At 44.3% G+C, this 23,935-nt stretch overlaps 4 protein-coding genes across 13 annotated transcripts in view; 1 reads left to right on the forward strand and 3 right to left on the reverse strand.

Annotated features, from left to right (window-relative positions):
- Window positions 1–4,348, reverse strand: LOC128759586 (dynein axonemal assembly factor 3-like). Of its 5 annotated transcripts, none has more exons than XM_053866654.1 (12): window positions 4,204–4,348; window positions 2,894–3,031; window positions 2,467–2,573; window positions 2,273–2,366; window positions 2,037–2,191; window positions 1,790–1,963; window positions 1,249–1,368; window positions 1,045–1,167; window positions 849–975; window positions 574–688; window positions 394–468; window positions 1–256 (listed from the first exon to the last, which is right to left on the reverse strand). In XM_053866654.1, the coding sequence occupies exons 2-12, from the start codon at window positions 2,973–2,975 to the stop codon at window positions 112–114; spliced, it is 1,317 nt and encodes a 438-aa protein (XP_053722629.1). In that variant the 5' UTR covers window positions 2,976–3,031; window positions 4,204–4,348; the 3' UTR covers window positions 1–111. The 5 variants fall into 5 exon arrangements, with proteins under 5 accessions (XP_053722629.1, XP_053722630.1, XP_053722627.1 ...); XM_053866655.1 differs by lacking the exon at window positions 4,204–4,348 and adding an exon at window positions 3,568–3,595; XM_053866652.1 differs by lacking the exon at window positions 4,204–4,348 and adding an exon at window positions 3,182–3,540.
- LOC128759585 (spermatogenesis-associated protein 13-like) overlaps window positions 3,792–23,935 on the forward strand; it is a 23,774-nt gene continuing 3,630 nt past the window's right edge. Inside the window, exons 1-11 of one of the 4 annotated variants that reach the window (XM_053866648.1) lie at window positions 3,796–3,945; window positions 15,738–18,560; window positions 19,278–19,344; window positions 19,437–19,706; window positions 20,200–20,445; window positions 20,518–20,769; window positions 22,713–22,967; window positions 23,045–23,275; window positions 23,385–23,645; window positions 23,714–23,804; window positions 23,881–23,913. In XM_053866648.1, coding sequence (XP_053722623.1) covers window positions 18,492–18,560; window positions 19,278–19,344; window positions 19,437–19,706; window positions 20,200–20,445; window positions 20,518–20,769; window positions 22,713–22,967; window positions 23,045–23,275; window positions 23,385–23,645; window positions 23,714–23,804; window positions 23,881–23,913 — 1,775 coding nt within the window. In that variant the 5' untranslated portion in view covers window positions 3,796–3,945; window positions 15,738–18,491. Of the gene's footprint in view, window positions 3,946–11,532; window positions 11,614–11,881; window positions 18,561–19,277; window positions 19,345–19,436; window positions 19,707–20,199; window positions 20,446–20,517; window positions 20,770–22,712; window positions 22,968–23,044; window positions 23,276–23,384; window positions 23,646–23,713; window positions 23,805–23,880; window positions 23,914–23,935 lie in introns of those variants that run through there. The other 3 variants (XM_053866649.1, XM_053866651.1, XM_053866650.1) reach the window with 3 other exon arrangements.
- syt5b (synaptotagmin Vb) lies at window positions 4,264–9,569 on the reverse strand. Of its 2 annotated transcripts, none has more exons than XM_053866659.1 (9): window positions 9,313–9,569; window positions 8,143–8,346; window positions 6,407–6,582; window positions 6,238–6,336; window positions 5,886–6,053; window positions 5,662–5,829; window positions 5,459–5,573; window positions 5,247–5,380; window positions 4,264–5,173 (listed from the first exon to the last, which is right to left on the reverse strand). In XM_053866659.1, exons 2-9 carry the CDS (start codon window positions 8,339–8,341, stop codon window positions 4,964–4,966), a joined length of 1,269 nt encoding a protein of 422 aa, XP_053722634.1. In that variant the 5' UTR covers window positions 8,342–8,346; window positions 9,313–9,569; the 3' UTR covers window positions 4,264–4,963. The 2 variants fall into 2 exon arrangements, with proteins under 2 accessions (XP_053722634.1, XP_053722633.1); XM_053866658.1 differs by having other exon boundaries at window positions 5,459–5,576; window positions 9,313–9,568.
- On the reverse strand, window positions 14,650–16,477 carry zgc:56095 (Ferritin, lower subunit-like). Of its 2 annotated transcripts, XM_053866663.1 has the most exons (5): window positions 16,347–16,477; window positions 15,878–15,981; window positions 15,655–15,801; window positions 15,449–15,574; window positions 14,651–15,120 (listed from the first exon to the last, which is right to left on the reverse strand). In XM_053866663.1, the coding sequence occupies exons 2-5, from the start codon at window positions 15,977–15,979 to the stop codon at window positions 14,971–14,973; spliced, it is 525 nt and encodes a 174-aa protein (XP_053722638.1). In that variant the 5' UTR covers window positions 15,980–15,981; window positions 16,347–16,477; the 3' UTR covers window positions 14,651–14,970. The 2 variants fall into 2 exon arrangements, with proteins under 2 accessions (XP_053722639.1, XP_053722638.1); XM_053866664.1 differs by having other exon boundaries at window positions 14,650–15,120; window positions 15,878–16,354.

Raw genomic sequence — 23,935 nt, forward strand, 5'->3', positions numbered from 1 at the left:
TTAGATTTGACTGCCTTTATTCTTCCCACCACGGGGAAATTTGGGTTGTTACAGCAGCACACAAAGATTAAAGCCAGACAAGTGAATCAGCTTTTAAAGAAACAGAATCATTTATTCCTTCTTTGCTATGAAAACAGAAAGAGCATCATCAGCGAGTGCCTGCTGGTGGCACGGTTCAAACCCCGCCTCCACAGAGATACCCTGCACTTTCTCCTTAAAACCTGCCTCCTGCTCCTTTGACAAGTCCAAGACGTATCTGAAACACGAAATGAGGTGAGCTAGCTTCAATTTCATACGGTGATTATGAAATGAAACTTGCGAGAACAAGTGAGTCATTAGTGAGAACAGCGTTGCCATGGAAACAAGTTATATTACTTTAAAAAAAGAGCTCACTTTGCCAGTTCCACGACAAGCACAGCATCTGGTGCTGCAATCTGTCTCATCGGCGAGCCCAAATGTGCCACAGAGCTTCAGTGTCAGTGGAGAAACACACAAAAAACACATGAAACTATCGTGTGACGAAGACTTGTTTCGTAGCTTGTTGCCAGGCTAACTGGCGAATACTGGTCTCACCTGGCTGAGAAGAAGATAACGTTGAAGAAGTCCCTGTATTTCTGCTTTTCTGGGAGTTTCTCCAGCGAGTCCAGAGGCAAGAACTTAATGGTGATGTGCTTGAGATGCATCAGATCTGAAGATACGAGCAGTTTGTGTTTTACTTTCATGTGACTGTTCAAAAAACACTTTTCAATTACTTTTCTCACTCTGCTTTTTCAACTGTATATACAGCATGAATTATTTTACTGCTGTTTAAACTCTTAAACAGGCTTTCCACTGGGTGTCACGCTCACCTCCAACACTGACAGATGGTTGGCTGTTCTCTGTGGAGGCTGGAGCAGTGCAGGAACCAGAGCAGTGTCTGCTGGTCAGAGACTGGAACAGTTTCTGCACATTGGCGAAGGAGATGTCCTGAGCCGTCTGGGAGACATGTAAGATCTTGTCAGAACCTGGTGAGACTTGGTGCTACAGAAGCTTTGGTATTTTGACCTTCATGTGGATCCCGTTCCGCGTCTCCAGCATGCTCTTGTCATCCGTTTCAACACCGTAGCAAAGATACGGGCCGGTCACGATGTCGCCCCAGTAGCCACTCACCGCAATCTTGCCTCCTTTCTGTCCACAAATAGAAACACACACCAAATAAATTGATGCATTTTTTTTTGGTAATGATGGGTATTGAAGATAAAAACCCACTTGAAATATTCTTGACGAGATCATGGATGGGTTGTTTGTTCGGTAAATGCCTTCCCTCAATTCAAAGGCCAAACCTCGTTCCCTCCATTGAGCGTACTGTTGGCGGTTTATTGTTCCGCACTGTATCAGGAGGAAGTGGGAAGAAGAGTAAGAGAGATTAGACGAAGGAAATTGTCAAACAATAGAGGAAATGATTTTTTCCATTGTACATCCATTCATGCATTTTGTTTCCAATACTGCTGTTTTTTCTCTGTTGCGGTACATTATGATAAATATAAACATATGATAAATGCTCCTGCACCTAAGGTCACAGTAGTCATCTCACCTACAGGTCCCATCATGCAATGCCTCAGGTGTGGCTCATAACATTAAACGCCCGTTTAAAAGGTTAATTTAAATTGCATTTCTGACTGAATATGACTTTCACAAGTTTCATCGAGGTTAACCCTGCTGGGACAGTTGTGTTTTGACTTCCTCAGCGACAGAGTTTGACGCCTCTGATTTGCATGTTTTGGCTGATGGAACTAGAGGTCCACGTTACTCCTTTCTGGTGCAGCTTCATCGTCAGATCCCAGTCGAAGCAGCCTCTCTTGGAGTCGTATCTCGTCCCCAGGTGCTGTCGAACCCGATAGTCCCAAGCTTTGGACATGATGATTTTAGACTGCGGTTTGATCCACGACTTGAAAATCCTGTCCAGCTCGTCCCGTTCCTTGAACTGTTTTCCAATAATGACGTTCAGTGAGACAGTAGTCTTTGGTATGGAGGTGAGGTGCAGGGAACGGACTCGCCTTCAGCAGGGTGGTGTTCATACAGGGGTGCGCAGGTGTGTCCAGCGTGCTGGTCACACCCAGCATCAGCTCAGACGCCATACGTTTCAGAGTTTCCTCGGTGGCACTCCGGATTTCACAGTTCCCGAACACCTCCAGGAAAAACTCCGCCTTCTCTAAGAATGGTCAAAAAGCATGGTGAGTGGCACCTCTTACTTGCTGTGAAGGACAAGTCTGGGTGGTGAGTTATGGCTCACCATTGAGACCCATGTTCTCCAGTGGAATCAGAGCGAGGTAGAGGAGCAGCATCTGCCGTGCCACCACCTCCATGCTGCTTTCCACCAACCACACCTGCAAGCACCGAGAGTCAAAGTTGATTCCACATCTGACACAGTGCCGTATCCTTCAGATGCACTTGAAGTTGAGAGCATTGTCGCCTTGTGAGACTCACATTGAGAGTGTCCTCGTCTCTCAAACCAGCGATAGTCTTCAGAATATGCCGGGGGTCGGCACTGCCGACCAGTAACATGTTGATTTCACCTTCAGGGCTCTCTGGACCTGGACAGAGCGGATGGCAGAGAGGTGGTTTGTAAAGCTGGTCAGCTTCTTCACAAGACTATGGTCCCATTTGAGGTTGTGATGATGGCCACGCATTGACTAGAAACAGAAAGGATTCCTATATTTGGGGCTATAGGACAACAACACTTGATGCGGCTGAATGACTTAGTTACTGCATCTTTAAGCTTTTATATACAAAATACAATGAACCATTTTAGAGCAGACTAAATACCTCTTCCTAAGAAGGCTTCATATGCCTTCTATATATTATATATTCTGTCGTTATGTAGCCGGAAGAAGGCGCTCGCTCCCGAGCCTACCTGAACGAAGCAGGTCGCGCGCAGGACTGAAGCCCCACCACGTGACGCAGCCGGCGCCCTCTGTTGCTCGCCCTGCGCTCATCCTCGAGTGAACGACCTGTGATCCACACCGGTCCCGCGCTTGTCGAAGGGACTGTCCTGCGTGAACATACAATGGTGCAGAGTGACGAACAGCATTTAGGGAGTTTGCTCTGAAAGCGGGGTACAAAGAAACGATGATAATCTTCTCAATTGTACCAATCGCTGTTGAAGTTGAGCTAAATGTCGATCATATATACACGGAAATACCTTAGTTTAACTGCAGAACGACTGCGGAAAGTGAGGGTCTGCGACATCCAAACAGGAAGTTTACCGTGTTGCTAGGCAACGCATGCAAACGAAAGACAATACAGCGCAAGAGTGGCCTTGGTTGCAACACGTGCTGACTTCTGTAATGACTTTTCTGACCAGTAGGTGTCAGAGTGCTCCCACAGAGAGACTGATGCTCGATCACCATTCGAGCGATTCAATGGAAAAGGAACGTTTTCGTGACGTTAACTCGGTCATGACGAGTTAATGTTGACGTCCAGTTCGTCAGGAAATTGTGAGAAAATGCGCCACTGTGGCATGAAAAGTGCAGTTAGAAAAGTATATCTCTCAGTCACCGTATTGACCAGAAACTTTTGTCAACTAACCTCGGAAAGATTAATTCTCTATTATTTCTACAAACATTTCTTGGTTCAACTCCGTTTATCTGACTGGGAAACTAGGTTGTTTATGACATCATCAAAGCTCGCAATAGCCACGCAATAATATCAATATTGTTCACCAAGAGGACATAAATGTGATCGATTAAAGGACACGTAAGAAACTAAGAAGTTAAGAAACTGTCGCGCCTTATTAGACAAAGGAAACAGCTGTGTTGATCCTTTATTCACAGTCATTCTTACAAGCGAGGGCAGCTTTTTTAACCTCCTGGTGGCTGGGTGTGTTAACAGCTGGAGCTCTCCTCAAATTCAGTGCTGGATAAACAAGAACCGACACGAAGAGCTTCTACGGACGTCACACTTAAGGTGCATATTAATATTTTCATGTGTGCAATTCAGTTCAAGTGCTCCTCGTCTATCTGTCTTTTTATGAATTTATGTATCTGACTTTCATGACTTGGTTTAAAAATCACTTTCAATTAATAATGTGCTTAAGTATTGGTAAAAAAAAAAAAAAAAGCTGTACCACCACTTATATACCTACTATGTCCCATAATACACTGCGAGATTTTCATGAAATTTGTATGAAAACATTTTCCCTTAACATAGATTTAATTTGCTCACCTTACTCCAGAGACGCTCGGCAAGTTCACAGCATGTTAAGCACAAAAAAATAAAATAAAATCACAGTTCTCAGTGGATGTTTATTAAAGGAAAACAAATGACAATATGACTTGACACCAGCCAGTTTTCATCCAGAACAACCAGCTGGTGGGTGCAAGGTGGTGATACTGAAACGTCTATTACATCTTGTGTTCTAAGACGACACAAGGACAACAAGTTCTGTGTTGACTGTCGCTACAATTTGCTCACATTCAACTGGTATAATATTGCTTCAAATCGACGGCTGCCCTTCTCATTGAGGCGATTCTATTCACAACTTATTGAGATCAAAATACTTGTATGGGAGAAAATGGCGTGACAGTCCTCCATTGGGTTAGATACTCTGCGCCTGTATATTGTATTGCTGTGGCGGGATAGAGGTTTGTGCTTCAGCCTCATGAGTTTGCTCATGTGTCTCCTCCTACACACAGGTGAAGGCCATGGTGAATTGTATGTGTGTGTGACTATGTGAGTGGTCGTCTGTCCGGATGTGCCCTGTGGTGGACTTGTTGGGGTGGTCAATGCCTTGACCCTGAAGCAGCTGGGGTAGACTGTGTGGCCCCGACTCAGTGTGTGAGTTTGTGAGTTTCTCGCTGTAGGACCCGTCTCAGAAAATGAAATGATTTTGCTGTCACCCTAACAGCAGGTTGTAGCTTATGAACAGAAACAAAATGACACCACGATCAAAACACCAGGGTTGACACTGACACGTTCACAGACTCTAGCGGGGTTTTGCTTTGAGCGCTGCCTCCACTTCCTCCTCTGGAAGGAGTGTGTGCCACTGGGCTACTGGACGTCTGGGGTTGGCCAACATGTCGGACCAGTGTCGCAGGCCCACCCCGGTCGCTCCGTAACCCATGAAGGTGCCCCCGATGGGGTCGTTGCTCCCAAGTTTGTCGTAGTCAAAGACGGTGATGACGACCTGCACTTTCTGTGACACGACAAACAAAAGCGGAGTCGTACAAGCCCGTCATTGAGATGATGTCTGGTCCAGTGGCGCTCACCTGAATCTGCTCGAATGGCACCTCGAAGCTGAAACTTTCGTTGAAGTACGGATTGAGTGTGTTTTTCTTCACCGTTGTCTTTTTCTTCTTAATACGTTTTCCATTCTGCTGCAGAACAATCTTAACGTACGGATCTTTCAGAAGAAGAGAAAAGAGAGGCCTTTTTCCATTTGTGCTTCTATTTCATGCCTTAAATCTAGTAGGCTTGGTACCTGATAAACCACCGACGTCCATTTTCTTCAGATTCTTTGCTTCCATGATGTTGACAGTGAGCTTTCCAGCAGTGGGCACGTATCTTAGAGAAATACAAATGTCTCCAAGTTTTTCCTGCTGGAAGTAAAGTGTGTGAAGAGTGTTGCACGTTACAGATGACATCTGACAGAGGTGTGGCTTAGAAATAGACTCAATTTTGCACCTCTTCCTTCTCGCCACTTTCCAAATCCCTCCACGTCTGCATCGGCTGCCCCAAGTCCACGCTGTTCATGGGAATCTTTATCTCCCCGATCATATCATGTTTGGAGAAGCGGTCGAAGTCGTAGACTTGTAGCACCAGCGTCTTCCCGCCGAGCTCAGCGTATGGAATCTAATAAAAGGAGTCATGAAGTTCCTGCTTCAGGATTGTTCCTGGTGAGAGCTTACCTTGAAGATGAAGGTCTCATTAAAAACAGGACACAAGTTCTTGCGCTGGACCTTGGTTTCATACTTTTTCTTTTTATCAGGCAGCAGAAACACTTTGACGTACGGGTCTGAGGTTCCGCCCATGTCCATGGCAGCTAGATCTTGAGCCTGAAGTATGCCCACGATGAGCTGAGGATAGAAAGAGGATGATGATAGAACATTTTGGAGCAAGAACTGTATTCACATTATATGGGCTTTCTTCTGACAAGCTTGCTGGAGAATCAATCCAAAGCGGTTATAGAGAGGACCACTCCACCTGGTCTTGTTCCAATATTGCCTTCATCATTCTTCCCTATCGCTTCATCGGACTCACCTGTGCATCTGTGAAGTTGTAGTCCAAAGAGTACTCCAGTTTGCCCAGCTTCTCATGCTCCTTATCCTCCTCCTGCCCTTCTTTTTTCACCTCACCCTCCTGCCAGATGAAACAACAGGTATTAATTCTTCACATCAAGCTGATGCCCATCAGCATCTGCTGGACGTACCTTCTCACCAACTTCTCCTTCACCCTCCTTCTCCTTTCTCCGGCGACCAGCCTTCCTCTCCCGTACTTTCTTTGGCTTTTTCTTTTTCCCAAAGCATTTTTTGAAAACACAAAAGATGAAGCACGCCACCAGAGCCAGGACCACCACGACAATGGCGCCCACGGCCCACATGGGAACTGCAGAAGGGAGACATAGTGGTGTAGTCGAGAGGGTGCTACATTTTGAATAGAAATCCAAAACAGTATTCAGGAATTCTAGTAATCTTTTAAGACTTTTCGCTAAATGTAATGCTACCGTTTCCCCTGCCATCACTGGCTCACAGGGGCTGGAGCCTATCCCAGCAATATGAAGTCACAGGGACACCATGGACACGTCAGGTGACATCACATCGCCAATTCAAACCTCTGTTTTATACTCCACAAAAGTGAATTTGAATTTGAATTTCCCTACTCTGGGACAAACAAAAATCGAATCAAATCTAAACTACACACAGAGAAAACTCCATATGGTTTCACCCCGTATCAAGGACAACAAATATACCTTACCATTAAATCATGAAATATTAAAATAAAATAAAGATTAGTCAAGTACAACTAAATAACAAAAGCAAAGTTCTTTTAAAGATGCTTAAAAGCTCGGCAAAAACCGAGTGTGTCAGTGTGGCACCCCTGACACATCAGTGCAGAGTGAAATCTTTCGATTACATAAAAGACAAATCCACTTTGATAGAGTAGGTCAGTTTCCTCCTGTTATCTGGGACGCCTCAGTCCTAGTGTGTGTGTTGAAACGAATTCATTTTAAAGCTTGTGAAATAAATTTGCTGACTCAAAGTGCTCTCTCATCCACAACAGTGAGTATGTTTTCTGTGCATGATGTGCTGCTCATGGTTCTTGCGGGAGTCTCGTAACATGAGTTTAAACGTCAGTAGCACCCGCCTTCATAATCTGATAACAACATGTTTGTAACAGGGAGTGTCCCCACAACGCCACAATCTCCAGCCACAGCAGCGTGAACCACCTCAGAGGCACTTATTACATATACTTACAGGATCATCTTTAATAACACATGGGTCACACCGTACTTATTTGTATGATCACTCTCGAAAAGACACATGTGTCTGAAGCTCCCTTCTTTTACTTTGCAGTCAAGATTATTTGAGGTTCCATTTGTAAAAAAAAAAAGGAACACCTTCAAAACCTGTTTCTATTCATAAAAATAATTTTCTAAATAACCACCACTCATTTGGTATGATATTCTTCACTCCGATTTTGGATGGTTATGGTCTGTTAACCACACACACATATTAAGTCTGTCCTCAGTAGGAATCGAACCCAGGACCTTGTTATCGTACCAAGTTCAATTGCTGCAATAATGTGTAAATCAAATCTGTCTTGGTTGCCGGCTCTTGGCTATTTAGCGCTTGACATGTCAGCTATTGTATTTATCTGTCCTTTTATCCAAACTTTTGCTGATAAATGCCCACGATTATTTTCATTGCTGTTGAATTATTGCGAGGTTGGCTACTAGAAAATGCTATTAATGGGGTGCAGCACTGACGGTTAAAAAAATGTATTATTTTAACTGCAGAAAATGACTACAAATCAATATTTTAGAAAAAAATATTTGTATTTTTTAAAAATATATTTCTTTCTCCTTTGGCAGACTGTAACAGTGAGTCTGCTTCATGATATTTGATCCGTGCCTTTGATCAGGCACCTCCTTTACTTGTTTCTTACTTGGCAGATGAGTGATCTCGTTCATGAATTTATCCTTCATGTGGTCGTAGTCGTGACCCGGGTGGTGTTCTGGATGAGCGTGCTCATGGTGTTCTGTGTGGTGATGCTCATGATGAGGTGGTTCCGATGCCTCCTCCGACTCTGGTTCCGTCGACTCCGCGGCCCTAGGGACCCGGATCCTGGCGCTGACCAGCCTCATGTCCGCTGGAAAAACAGCATGAATGATGTCAGTTGGTGGACACTGTGGGTGTTGTCATGTCACCCTGTCCTGCGGTGGCAGCACAAGTGTACACACTGTAATCCTTGTGTGTGCTTGTTTGTGGTACAGTGCAGCATCATAGGACATCTCTAAGCCTACAGCTCAACATGGCTGACCCTAATCCCTCTGTTACTCTTATTCTCTCCCCTCCCATAACCCATCACTTTCACTCCCTTTCCCATTTTCCTCCCTGCTTTTTCTCTCATCACTGTCTCTGCACGTCACCGCACTTAAATCCAAAGCATCAATTCAAAGTCAAGGCCTCTCCTCCCAAAATTCCAAATAGAAATTCAAAGGTTCACATTTAAAAGAGCACAATGTAAAAAAAGAAATCACAATCAGGCAGATTATTCTGCTACTTTTTTTGTTTTTCTGCAACTGTTTTTGAGTCATATTAACGTTTCTCTCTTTAATGTGGAAACAAAACCGAAGTGCACTTCAAACTTGAGGTCATAGCCATGCATTTATCGTTGATCTTATTCTTCATTTATTTTTCCCTTTTGTCTGACTATCTGCTTCAATATCTGCCCCTCTTTCCTTACATAGAATACTCTTTTTAATGCAGAGTGTTGCTACACAGTTGCCTTGAATACACACAAGAGAGCCCTTTAGATTCTTGTCAGTCAAACATGGCTGCTCGATCATGCTGGGAGATTTCCATTAAATCCTCTAGATGGTCACCATTTTTCTCTCCATCCTTCACAATCCGCCAGTAGATTATTGTGATCACTCTCCTTAGTTTCATGATTAAATCCAAACATTTCTATTAAACTCTACTGTTTAAAGTGACTGTACAGACAGTCCCAACCATCACTCCATCTGTGAGCAGCTGCAGGAGTGAAATACATGCTGAACATTCAGACTTGAAATGGTATCAACAATTGTTGCCAGCTCTGTTTTGCCCTGCTCACCTGTTGATTTGTCCTCTTGTGGATCAGCAGTAAAAGGTTCCTTCCTGCCGTCTGCAGCCCTCACACAGCCATGGTTCCTCGGTCGCTGGCTTCTCCGTCTGGCTGTCTCCCACCATCAAAGTCAAAGCGCTGGCATATCACTAGAGGAGAGTCGTGGTTTAATCCCCCCGACCCCTCCTTCTGATATTAGAACGCTGACAACACATCTGTTGCTTCATCTCCCCCACCAAAACCTTCACTGCGCCAAAAGATGGCGATATTTTTTTGTAGACCGGTGTCACTCATGCACCCCGAAATATGTTTCATGTCTTTTTTCTCCCTCCAGATTTGATGAGTGGATTTGACTGGGTTCATCCATTAGAGAAGATTGTAGCGATGATCGGGCCGCTGCTAATCCCCTCAGCATATCAGGCCTCCCTGTCTCTCTGCCCACAACTTTCAGCGCAGGGGTTTACCACTTGACTGTACCGAACACTGGCCTCCATATTTATTTAGAGCAGGACGTTAATCCTCAGGCGTGCTGCCACAGGTTTACACTGATGGAGCTGGAGGGCTCAGTGAGTCGCAGCCAGCCAGAGCAGCAGCACATCTCATGCATCAGGCAACAAGGGTTGAACGTATTCTCAGGATAACACCAGGTCCGGCTGCCATCGTCGAACCATTTGTTGCTTCATGACGTCTCACAAGCTCATTCTTGGTGTACTACCAAGTATCTCTAGTCAGGGGATGCTGTGCTGTTTCTGTGGTGACCTGTTAAGAGGTGACCTGAAAGGTAGCGCTCACGATTGACCCTCAGATCTACATTCCCAACCTTGAGGTCTGACTCGTCTCTCCTCAAAGAGAACCTTGGTTGCATTTGACATTGTGAGAATAAGGGAGGGTCAAGCATCTTGTTGTACTGTTTACTGGATGTCTCTGTGTGGCAGCCTTCTGTGTTGCATGCTGACACAGGCATTTCAATGGCGTACAAAACGTTTGGCTACCCATGTAGGGGTCCGTGTAGTGGGCACGTGGGGGAGATGTACAGAAGCCCTCTTCACTGACTTGCATTTGATGTCAGTTGCTATTTGTAAGCCCTTATGTGACTCTCCCCCACACGGTGCGACCATGACTGAAACAGATGGCCATTTGAGGGGGTTTAAATACGAAATGACAGATCACATGACGTACCATCGCATGGCTTACCTAATCCCAACCTCCATCTTGCTTTTATGTGACTTGCTGCCCACGGTGTCCGCACATCCTGAAAGGCAGAAGTGCTTCAACCGGAAACCGTCAACATGCAACAAGCCTCAGTATAGGACGCGAAAGTCTACTTTCCCAATGTCAATATATGATGCCATGGGAGTGAGGATGTATTGATTCTGTTGTCTTTAACTGGGTGGCAGCCTGAAGGCAAACCCAGGGGAAGCTTTGTCTCATTTGCCTTGGTCTGCCCACCCACAGACTTTTGGCTTCTTTGCTTGCCCTGCAACCAAATCCTTTCTGAAACAATCAGCAACTGAAATTTCTGTGTAGGATTTTTGGATTTAAATCTTTGGCTCCTGAATCACTAACTTTTAAGAGCTTCAACTATTGCAATGCATTATGGGACTTCCGTTAACACGTCATTACTTTTGAATTGCGGCACATCACAATGAAAGGAAAAATTAACAATGATAGCTTACCTTAACTTACCTGCAACCTTTGACGTTGTCGCACAGCCTTTTAAGGCAAGCACTGCAAGCACAGCTGTCAATGAGACTTTCAGATTCAGGACACCCTGTGTGCCATGTGCTGCAAATCAGCACGTCTTTTGGCAAATTCCAGTCTTGCTTTTGCCCATGCCCCTTCAACTCCGGTGTTTTGCATGAGATCCACTTTGACTCAGACAGACAGATGGTGGGATGAGTTCGAAGTTCCTGAAAGTTGGAGTGTTTGAACTTCTTTGGTGGTTGTTCTGTGCTCCTCCGTTCCTCTTGCACTCACACCCAGTGATAGCATCTAGCTGCATGGACCTGGTCTCATAGCATGTATATAGAATTTATAAATAAATATATAGAGTATAAATATTCACTAGTTGCTATTGTTACTGTCTCCTTCAGCCATGAAATCTATTGAAAGGGGAAAAAACAAAACCCTCTTTACTTGGCCTGTGTTGCTCTTTAAGGTGCTAAGGTGATTTACTTCCATTTGGTTGAAATGGTTCAGAGATTGTGTAAAGAGGTGCTCTTCCTTTAGACTACAGACCCCATCCAGGGAGGACACCCTGAGGCAGGCCAGCGCATGACAAAAGAACGCCACGAACTTAAGTGACCCAGGGTAGGTGAGGCCACCGGTCCATTGTGAAATGATCACCTCGGTAATGAAATACCTGCTGAGATGAACCGCCATATTTAGTGCAATGCTCAGTCACTAATACTATCGTGACAAGTTTGAAAGTCAAGTGTTGCGTCTGTGACGTGGAGCAAGTTTTGGTCCAGCTGATACAATTTCAGGGTTAGTCTTATTGTGACCCATGTATATAGGAAAAGGCCCTGAGGACTTGCTTTTGACCATGAAGTATCAAGTTTTGATGACTGTGTTTCAGGTCCAAGTGACGTCCCGGAGTTTGAAACCTGGTCTAGGGTAGTACCCTGACGAAGAGATGAGGTCCACTGTGATTCAGGAAATAATGAACGTTGAGCGCAGCTACACCAAACGTCTGGAGGACATTTGTGCGGGATACATTGGTCACTGCCGCAATCACCCCAACATGTTCACCGAGCAGCAGTTGAAAGTCCTCTTCAGCAACGTCGAAGAAATCTTCAGCTTCCAAAGGGAGTTCCTTCGAGACCTTGAGTTGAGATACAACCAGGAAGAACCTCACCTCAGTGAAATCGGCAGCTGCTTCCTCTTACACAGGGAGGGATTTGCCGTCTACTCCGAGTACTGCAACTCCCACCAGGCCGCCTGTGCTGAGCTGTACCGGCTCATCCAGCAAGACCATTACAAGTACTTCTTTGAGGCCTGTCGACTGCTCCAGCAGATGAACGACCTTTCCATTGACAGCTTCTTAATCGCACCAGTCCAGAAGATCTGCAAGTATCCCCTGCAGCTGGAGGAGCTGCTAAAGTGCACCCCGAAAGAGCACATCGACTACACCGCAGTGAGCGAGGCTTGCAACCTCATGAGAAGCGTGGCCATTTATATCAACGAGCGTAAGAGAAGGTTCGAGAGCGTCAAGTCTCTTGCCGAGTGGCAGGTCGGTGTTCTTCGCTGGCAGGGCTCCGACGTGCTGGATCGCAGTTCAGAAATTATCCACTCGGGTCCACTGATCCGAATCGCCCGACAAGGCAAGATACAGCAGCGCGTCTCCTTCTTGTTTGACCACCAACTGGTCTTCTGCAAAAAGGACATTTTTCGCAGAGACTTCCTTCTGTACCGCGGGAGGCTGGACATGGACGAGATTCAAGTGGCAGACTTGCCCGACGGGTGGAACACAGAAGTGGGCATGGAAGTGAGGAACGCCATGCGCCTGCATCACACATACACCCTGGAGTTTGTCTGTGTTCTGTGCTGCAGGAAACTCAACGACAAGCTCAGATGGTGTGAGGCCTTTGCCAGAGAGAAAAACATGGTCAACACGCCGCAAGAAATGGGCTTGGAGATCAGCGAGGAGCAGAGGAAACAGGCACTTGTGAATGCCAGGAGTGCCAGAAACGATAAGATGAGGGGATTTGGGCATCTGCATCATAACTACTGGCCAATGCATCAACAAAACGTTGTTCCTCCAATGATCGCCCCTGAAGAAGTCCTTTCAGGAGATGAGCCCACCAAAGGGAGGTCCTACCGCCTGCTGCAGACTATGACCCGCTGCTCTTTCTTCAGATACTGAATTTTTCACTCATGCTCACTCAAACTGGATGCAGTTTTCCTCTCGGTCATCAAATCTCACATACTAGAGTTGCTTCACATCAAAGTTAAATTTAGATTAGGGGTGTCAAAAACTGCTCCTCAAGGGCTGCAAGTTTTTGTTCCAAACCAACTGGCACGTGCACCTTCACTGTGTTCTTGATGGGTTGGAACAAAAGCCTGCACCCAACTGCTGCCGTTTCTGGAACAGTTTGGACGCCGCTGCTTTATGTTCAGGTTTCAACGGGTCACAATATCACTCGCCTAAAGCAGCTTAGACAAACCTGTTTGTTTATGTCAACAAAAGTGACTCACGCGTCATCTTGTCAAGATGTCATCACTGCGTAAGTTGGTGTTAGGGCGAGACCACATGATGCCACACAAACTCCCGACTGAGACGCTTGAATGAGGAGTGCTGTCACGGTTCGTGAGTTGAGATATTCTCTTCCTCCCTCAGTTCATGTTTGTCCTCATTCTTGTCAAGGAAGTTCAGTTTTACTCATCCAAGAGTGAATTGGCATTTTTGTACGTGGCAAAATCACAGTATTCGCTTCAGACACGGCTTTTCCACTAAGCTGATTCTCACATCAAAGATCAGATCCAGGACAGGGCTTTTAAAAAGCTCCTTAATGAGCATGAATGGTTCTCAAACAAAACCTGTAACGCAGCTCCTCAGGTCTGCAAAAAGTCAGATGCAGCCCCTGAGTGGGAGAAAGGACCACCGGCTGCGTTGTCTTATCGATCCACAAAAAGTCACATGACACTTCGCGCATGGACCAAACAGATCACATAGCATAACATACAGTGCAATCTTGTTTTTAAATTAATTTAAATTAAACTAAATTACTCAGACATGGATGAACAATGTCCCTTTTCACACTTCACCATATAGACATACACAACTCCTCTTCTATCCCCTTCAACAAAACGGGAAAACACAGTTTTTCCCCCTCAGTGTTTGGGTCTGATCCTGTATTGCATTACCGTCCTAGACAGCCCAAACTTGGAAACATAAGTGAGGACAGACAAGGTGGAACTACTGATAATCCTCATTAATGACGTGGTAGCACTGTCTCTGCAAGTCACACTTAACAACATTCTGAAAAAATGACAGAACAGGAGGATCTCTATGTCAGGGCTAAGGTGCTCCTTGCTGTCCATATATGCCATAGACATTTGGACTGGTTCACAAGAGAGTCAGAGAAGCACAACTCACAACAGCCACTCCCATTTGTGAAGGTGTGATGGTTCTATCCCGGCTCTAGACCATAATCTTTGCTTTTAACAGGCCTGTGTAAGCACGATTGCCCCAAGACATGTACAGAGAGCGTAACCCAGTGACATGCAGCAGTATCATGGTAAACATGTGCTCCAGTCAAAGTCCCTGTGTTATCTTCCTGTGGCTCCATAGGTGCTGACGTGACGGCAACACTTGGATCAAAAAGCATGCATTTGCAGAGAGCCAATAAGAGGGAGATTTCAATGTGAAGCATCTTAGGTTTATTTGTATTCAAGTTTTATTCATGACCAATATTATTGACAAGACTGAGAGATGTAACCTGACACACTGGAATGTACCACAAGAGTGAATTTTCTCTATTAAAAAGGTGATTATGTTCAGCACCAAATTGCAAAAATGTTTTTATTCAGTTTATCAAGTGAGGTAATGCTTGTCGCTCTGGTTTAGCTTACAAATATATAGCTCTGGAGCTGTGCTGTAACACATAGCAAATTTCTAGAGGGAGTTTTGATGAGAAATCCCTCCAGGAAAAGTGGAGTGTCAACTCACAAGGTGTGTTTGTCAAAGAGGTATTCTCCCAGAGAACCATGGGTCTCTGAGGCAGTGACTCGAGTCAGACTGCCGGTAAAGTCACCCAGCTTCTTGATCGTCTCATGGCTGTCGTTCAGAAAGTGCTGCTCAAGGAAGTCACAAAGCTGCGAACATAAAACAAAATGAAATGCTTAACACATGAGATTACGCTTCACAAGGTCAGCTAAACGACCGAATCTTGTTTCTCCATTGATCTATTTACCATATTCAAACCTGTGACTGTGAAATTGTGAAAGTCAAAATGAAATTATGCAGAAAACACTTCAAAACTAGAAACTTAATAAAAAATGACATGACTTTTGCATTCAAGCAAGATTTTATATTTAAAGAAACATATTTAAAATGAGCCGTCTCCTCTCCCTCCTTTACCACGTTTGCACATCGAGTCACGCGTTCTCATCAATTTTGTGTTTTGTTTTGTTTTCAACGTACGTGGGGGTCAGTGTTGGTGTCTGCTCTCTTGTGCACTTCAAGGAGACTGGAGTACAAGGCCTTCTGGTAGTCCATGGAGAAGGACAATGCGTCCAGGCCACTTCTCCAATCCTCTCTGCTGGGCTTCTATGTTATGTGGAGGAAGAAAAAGAATCAAACCACAAGCTTAAAGGCTGAGATTGAAAAAAGATAAAAAGGAAACCAACAGGAATAGTCTGGAGCAGAATCCGTCCTCCTCGCAGGTTCTGGTACTCAAGCAGCTGCTCAGCTTGGTCTCGCTCCTTCACAGAACGCTCCAAGAAGAAGGTGGAGAAGTTTGGCAAGGCGACATCATCCCGGTCAAAAAACATCCCCTGGAGATGAGAAGCAAAAACAGGAGAATGAGCATCCGCTGCGCCATGGAGTGGTGTAGGGCTCACAAGGCTTTACCAGCGCAAGGTAGGTGTAGGAGGCAGCGAGCTTTTGGTTGGCCAGTCTGTTGATGTCCCCTTCACACTCCGAGTGGAGGTTCTGTCTCACCGCCGACTGCATTTCTGCCGCAGAGGAAAAGGTTACGTTGTGCTGGAGCGACGAGCCAGTCAAGTGTGACACGAGTTCCAACTGTCGTGTGGAGAGCTGCACCAAGTGGGCTGCACCGTCTGCGGTCAGGCGAGATAACGCAGCCAACGGCGCGGTTAAGCGCTCACCGAACAGCAATACCGTTTCTGGACTGATGCCACTGCAGTGTCACCTTAGGCAAAACAGACTTGAGAAAACGAACACGCGAAGCTTTAGCAAGGTGACTACAACAACAACATCGTGACGTCAGCACGTAGCGCTTTAGCTTCGATTGACCTTTGCAAGCGCAGACAAAGGACGTTTAGCGTTTGGTCCATCAATCCGCCATTAAATCACTCACGTGCAATGTGACGCCAAGCTCCAGAAACAGATGGATTGACGGGCTTGTTGACAACGCCAACACGGAACTCCCAGCCTGCTCAAGCTTTAGCAGCAGGCTAGTAGCGGCGCGGCGACGTTTATAGTCTACCGCCACCTGCTGTGCTGGCGGCGATGGTGCGAGTGAAGCCGTGAGAAGAAAACGGATCCGCAATATTTGAATATACTGTATGAACTAAACACGATCATCCACATCTGCAATCCCTATGACATTTACCAAAAATGTATTTTCAAGTGCTGAACGTGTTGAAAAGGTATGCAAAGACGTTCAAGAAAAAGAAAAGAGTCTTTATACAGGAAAAATTAAATGACTGATATGCTTTAAAGCATCTCGGGGTGTTGTTCTCATGTGAGGGGATTAGGGATTTGGAGATTGATCGGCGAATTGGGGCAGCAGGGCCGGTATTGCAATCCCTTTGCCGCACTGTTCTCCATAAAAGAGAGCTGAGCCAGAAGGCACAGCGCTCTATATGCCGATCAGTCTTCGTCCCGACCCTCACCTACGGTCATGAGCTTTGGGTCATGACCAAGAGAGCAAGGTCCTGGATACAAGCGGCTGAAATGGGTTTTCTCCGAAGGGTGGCAGGCGTCTCCTTTAGAGATAGGGTGAGGAGTTCTGTCACTCGGGAGAGGCTCGGAGCAGAGCCGCTGCTTCTCCACATTGAGAGGAGTCAGCTGAGGTGGTTCGGGCATCTCATCAGGATGCCCTCTGGACACGTCCAAGTGGGAGGAGACCGAGGGGTCGACCCAGGACCAGGTGGAGAGATTGTATCTCTACGCTGGCCTGGGAGCGTCTCGGGATCTCCCAGTCGGAGCTGGTGGATGTCGCTCGGGAGAAGGACGTTTGGCGTGACCTCCTGAAGCTGCTGCCCCCGCGACCCAGCAATGGATAAGCGGGCGACGATGGATGGATGGATGGGCTTTAAAGCATGACTCATTTTTAAAACATTTTCCATATAAGCAGTACATACGGAGAATGACAAGTATTTTATAAATACAAATTTTAGGCACAACAGATATGAAGGAAACACTGTAAACCTTAGTTATAAAAAGAAAAAAAAACATTTAAAGAGTAAAAGAAAAAAATAAAGAACTCGACATGTCAGCAATGCTCAATGCAAAAGTATTCTCTCTGCATATTGCCCATTCTGACTTTAAAGCAAGACTATTACAGATGAAAGACGTCTTGTATGTTTGATAAATACACTTCTATTTCTAGACTATGGTGACAGAATTGTGACAACATCTTGTATAGTCATTTTAACAGCTCCTTTGAAATATAAAAGAAAATGTGAAAAACAAAAAAATCAGTTCCTTACAGAGAGCTGAATTAAAATAGAGAAACTGTGAGTTCATGCTAGCGATCAATAAATGCATTAAATAAATAACAATGTCTACTCAGAAACTGTTAGCAGCCCTACACAACAGATAGCACAAAAAAAGGTTGATCATGTTCATATTTTCACACTGACTTCATGAGAGCCAGAGAAATTCACAGAACTGTGGATGGCTGACAAGAGTTGACAGTGGAGGAAAACATTTTTAGACATACTTAAAATTTGCCACAATCTTGAATATTATCATGTTTTTTTTGTGTTTGTGTGTTTCAAAATGATATATTTTCTTGTATGTATGAACCATCATATTCTTGAATATGTATGCTCCAACGATTATGATAGATACACGTTCATACATTGACCCATCTCCAAACCCAATGTTAAAATAGAATATACTGACACAGTGTGACCAGACCAAAGAAAACCTTCAACACGCTATGATCATTGTACCTTGTGGTTGGTAACAAGGAAGTATTTTGAAGGGCAAAGGTCTATGTGGTTGTAAAAGTCAAAAAGGAGAAGTACTCAGTTGTGTGCTGACATGGACGACGACAGAGGGCTTGAGGGGGAGGACACGCTTCGGAATTAAAGTCAACACCTCTGAAGTAAAGCGGATGCTGTATTCTGCATTCTTGTGCTTGAGGACGGCCTTTGTTTGTGGATGCTGGTGTGGGTTTTGTGAACGACTTGAAAGAAATGAGAACATTCATCGTTGAGCAGTACAACACAGGAAGTGCACAAGTTGGTCGACAGGTGACAAATTCTGAAAGATGAAGCCCGTAGCTGGTCAAAACCGTTGGGATCAGGTGCTGCAACTGGTGTTCCTTGGTCTGCTCTGGGTAAGTTTGCTTTCTCTCTGCCTCAATAGCAACAACACCATTAAGCTGACATGAATACCTGTCAAAAAGAGGAACAAACTAGTCAAACATATCACATATCACATATCAGTGACACAAAAAGATAAGTAAAATACTTTTGTGCTTTTTATAAATTGATAGACATTTTTTAGATGTTGAAATGTTATATTTGTCTGCAATAAAGTTGCTCACTTCCCCTGAGAATTTCATTGAGGAAGTGGAATACATCTGTATTTCCCATCTCAACTTTACTTTCTTGTTTAGAACATACGCAAAACTTCATCTTTAATCTTTTGTCACACTCAATTCGAATACGAAAATATTCCTCGAGAAAAGTGTAATGTCACTGTACTGTCAAAATTGAATATTCAGATATTTATAGCTTAACACCATGATGCTTGATCCTATGGCATCAAACAAAACCGAAAGAAAAAAATTGCAATCCAAGTAAGAGGAACCAACTGTCCTGTAAATACAAAGTAGGCAAAGGCAGTTTTAAAATGTTAATTTAATGAATAAAATATGACTAGAGAAACCACTTACTACCAGTAGTACAACTGGGGTTCATGTTTAAGATCAAATGTTATTAAAATAAATGACATTTAGGGCTAATAATAAGCAAAAATTACAGACAACACAGAGTGAGCCAGAAGAGGTTCATGTATAAAATGTAGTACAATGTTGGTTCTCTCTGTTCAGCAGTTTCAGCAGATTGGTGCAACCACCACCGTTGCTACTCAGCCAACTACAGCTCCATCGACGACTCGTAAGTATGGCCGTTGTCTGTCTTTCCGACTTTCAATCACATGTTCTTTTAATGTTTTCTCCTCCTTGATCACGATCATTTTGTCTTTCTAGCTCCAGACGTGGTCGCGGATGTAACAGTATTGACCCAAACAAATACCACTATCACACTCTCCTGGGATAAAGTGGACAACACATCAAGTTACCTGCTTAAATACAGCCAAAACGGAAGTTCAGTGGAGAATAGCATCACAGCCCCTGAGGACAAGACATCTGTCACTCATGTTGTTTCCCCACTGACCCCCGCAACTGAGTACAACTTCAAACTCTTCACGTCATCTGGTGGACTCCTCGGCTCTGGGTACCAATTCAACGCTTCCACTGGTAGGTGCACCGTCACCATTCAGGCGGTGATCAAACACTTCCAATGTTTCAACTTCCACAAGGAGTTTGACATGGCTGCCATGGAGTGTATCACTAAAACAAATCAGCAGGCTCTAAACTGTTTTTACCATGTTTTATCGCAGACTCAAAGACAGCTGAGCGTGACGCTGTAGTGTCAGTGGAATGCATTTGCGAAAGTCATCAATAAAATGATGCAACTGGCTCAAAACGAAACTGGGCGACAGATTGGTTGCATTCCACCAGAAGTATATTGTTATATTGGTATATTGAGAAGTATATTGTTATAAAACATTTCGATTATTATGGCCTACGTGTGATAATGTCAATAATATATCTTTATAATCTTCTGCAATAGATAACAGAAAAGGTCAAAGTGTTTTTGGTGAAACTCGTGAATTCATCTGAACAAAGAGAAGATTTTCATCTCAATTCTGAAATGGTTCTTGTCGTTCTTGGTTTGCCCTGGACTCAGCTCCCCCTGATGTGCAGGAGTTTGTGTCTGTCGGCCAAAACGAGAGCAGCATCTCTCTGCGGTGGGAAGAGGTGGATGGTGTTTCTGGCTACATGCTTCAGTTTGATGGAAGAGAAGAACACTTCCCAGCCAACACTGTGACCGGCCTCATTACTGGACTCACTAGCGCTACCATATATGAGTTCTCGCTCTTTACTATATACAAAAACATCACGAGCAGAGGCGTCAATCTCACTGCTGCCACAGGTAATATCGCGGCACCCAGGTGTGAAGCACCACCTTGCTATCTCTCATTGTGTCTCTCTCTGTCTCAAACAGCTCCTACGAACGTTGAGGAAGTTCATGTATTGGCTCAGAGTGAGACCAGCATCACTTTAGGGTGGAGCAAGGTCAACAATGTCTCCACATACATCCTCCAGTACGCCGATCATACCAGACCTGTTTCGTCTGAAAACCAGTCGCAGTCGTTCCAGGTCACCCGCCTCAGCGCCGGGACGACGTATGAGTTCACACTCCACTCTGTGTTCCAGAACATCAGCAGCACAGGATTTGTTTTTAAGGCTTCCACTGGTAAGTCACCAGTAACTTTTCAAATGCAAATTGCTCTCCAGGCAACAGAGAAACCTTTGTAAGTGCAGGAGTTCCTGGTCCGCCAATCACACTGATGCACAAGACACGTGGCAGCTGGGATAATAACAACAACAACAAACATGGAGGAATCCCTGAACAAAAGCAAACAAAAGCATCTCTTTGTTTTTGTTCAGGGATGTTTTTCGCTACACAAAGGCCAGGGTTTCCACTACTCTGAATGTACTTCAAACTCTTATAAAATTGAAATTCTTATACACGTTTTCAAGACATTACAAGAGCTTTAGTTTAAATAAGGTGATATAAAAACTAGAATATAACCAACATCGTGATTTATTGTGCTATTGTCAAACTGATGCAAAATAAACACACACACACACACACACACACACACACACATATATATATATATATATATATATATATATATATATATATATATATATATATATATATATATATATATATATATAAATAAAGATTTTAGACCATTGCTTAGTCATCGTTCCTCTGAAAAAATGAAAGACTCATTTTTGATGACTCGAAAGTGATTCTTGAAGTACTGGCATGTCTCGGCTTCATAACGTGACCGCGACATTTGACACCTCTAACCATAGTATCCTGTCGTCTTGGTTAGCGCGCTGCGTTGGTGTGAAAGGAACAGGTTTGAAATGCTTCACATATTGCTGACAGGGCCCCTCTCCTGTGGTGCACCACAAAGTTCTATCTTGGGACCCTGACTGTTTTCTTTGTATTTGCTACCCCTGAGTATTGTATCGTTTTCAGCAAACAACCAACAAATTCAATGTCCATCCTCGTTGTGGTTGCCTTAGTGATGTCACACTCCGGTGGGTCTGGGTTGTAACACTTAAAAACGGAGGTGATGCTGTTTGACCCCGGAGGCTCTTGTGTCTTTCACAGTGTTGAATTAAGTTGCTGGTATTTGAAGTGATCCACATTTTAAATTTGAAAGGTGAATTCATTGAGTTTAAAAGATGTGATTTTACCATCTCGAATTGTTAGCTATTAGGTTATTTTTATTCAACAGGTATCCTCACTTCCAAACCTATCTTTTCAGTCTGGCTTTTAAGTCTTAATGGGGGGTAATGTGGGTCATTCTATAATACAAAAAACGCTAAATTATATTTTAAGCTGACCTTGAAGTGAAGTTGCTAAAACATTAAACAAGTTGTGTTTTGTGTGTATTTTTTACTTAGGTCATAGAATATGCCACATTCATGACAGCACAAGTAAAGAGCAAAAAGTAACATTACTCCTGCCCGACTGAAAAAGCAACGGAAAAGGGAAAAAAACGTGACATGAGACGTGAAACTGCCAACAGAACACTCCTCTGTGCCTCATGATGCAAAAAAAGGCCTTCCTTCCAGTTATGATATTTGCTTAAAACTGAGTAAAAATCTAACCTCAGGGTACACCGATACTTGAGTCATGTTTTTAGCAGAACGCAACTTCAACAAGAACCATGGATGCTCATTACTTGCTTGAGTTCATAGTGTTTAACATCCGAATATAAAATGTTGAAAACTGAGTGATTACATATTGGGTTTTGGACAGAAAACAAAATGTTTTAAAGGGAAGTAGTAGAAGTAGCATTCAAAGGTTTAGTGCATATGCAGGAGTGTGATGTTCACAAATGCAAGGCAAGTTAAGAACAACTCAAACACTGAAATTCAGTAATTATTTATAAAATGTATTAATAAAAAGCATAGTTCTGGACCAAATGGTTGAAAGAAATAAATAGAACTTATGAATCTCTGAATTTTTTAAGTAGTGGTCATAATGTTATGGCTGATTAATGTGTGGCATTGGGTCCAATAACTGCATGTGACTCAGGCGTCTCAGTTTGTTACTTTACTGCTCTGCATTTACAACACTGAGTGACTGGGGTTTGTCCTCTTCACCAGTTCCCTCCCAGGCTGCTCAAGTTGCCGTAACCAGCCGCTCGGAGACCACTTTGACGGTGACGTGGCAGGACTTGAATGAAGACTGGAAGTACAGTCTCCTCATTGATGGGAGGACTTTTGAAAGTTTTAACAAATCAGCTGGTCTGGCATCCATGCTGGTCTCCGAGCTGATGCCCGGAGCTCTTTACAACTTCAGTCTGACCACCATCTTTGCCAATCTCAACAGTTCTCCCTACGAAGGCTATTCCCTAACAAGTACTGGCACATTCCAAAATCTGTCTAATGTGCGCTCACGGAAGCACTTCTGTTGATTCCTGTGTTTCATTGTCCAGCTATAGACTGTGCAGGTGTTGACTGGAAGGTCACTCCAACAACCATCCAGGGACGAGTGAACGGCTTGTTCTCAAAGGCAACAGTCACCAATGGAACAAACCCTCATGTTGTCCAGGGAGGTCAGAACGTGGCCTTCACTGGGCTGTACCCGGGTGCAACTTATAACCTGTCTCTGGTGTACGAGAGGGGTTCAGTACAGCTTCCACAGTGCCACCACAGCCTTCAAACATGTGAGTGCCAAACAGTGTAGCACATGATCGACATGGCTCATGGTCACCTGCTCATATTTGAGCTATATTGCTATAACTGTCCTGATTTCCCTCCTCATGTGCCCCTCAGATCCTCCATTTGTCAAAGCCAGTTGTAAGTACTCGGATGCTGGTTACTCCATCACGGTTTTCTGGGGCCAACCAGTGGGCCGGTGGGATGCTGTGGACATTAATGTCGCAGGAAACAGTCGCTCTTTCCCTAAAAAGGACCCGGCCCAATACAGTATTGCGGGATTCCAACCAGCCAAGACATACCAGGTGTCGGTCACTATACTGTCAGGGAGCCTTGGGAACCCAAATCCGGTGTTTGATTGTCACACGGACCCCAGAGGTACGTCAGTGAAGCTGTTTCCACTGCTCTGTGTGCTTTATTGAAGTCTGGATTCTTATCTCCTGCAGGGGTCATCGCAGGCTCAGTGGTGGCTGTTGTCATTTTCGCTGTAGCTGTTGGTTTGATTGTCTACGTGTTTTTGAAAAAGGCGTCGGTTAGGTCGGTATTTTGCACAATGAAAGTGAAATGTGCTTAAAGTGCCTTAAATATGACCTTTTTTTATTCCTTTAAAAAGCAAGGGCAGCTCAAAAGACAGAATCAAGAACGTGTAAGTGTCTTATTCTTCATCT

The sequence above is a fragment of the Synchiropus splendidus genome, chromosome 5 (assembly GCF_027744825.2).
Source record: "Synchiropus splendidus isolate RoL2022-P1 chromosome 5, RoL_Sspl_1.0, whole genome shotgun sequence".
Lineage (NCBI taxonomy): Eukaryota > Metazoa > Chordata > Actinopteri > Syngnathiformes > Callionymidae > Synchiropus > Synchiropus splendidus.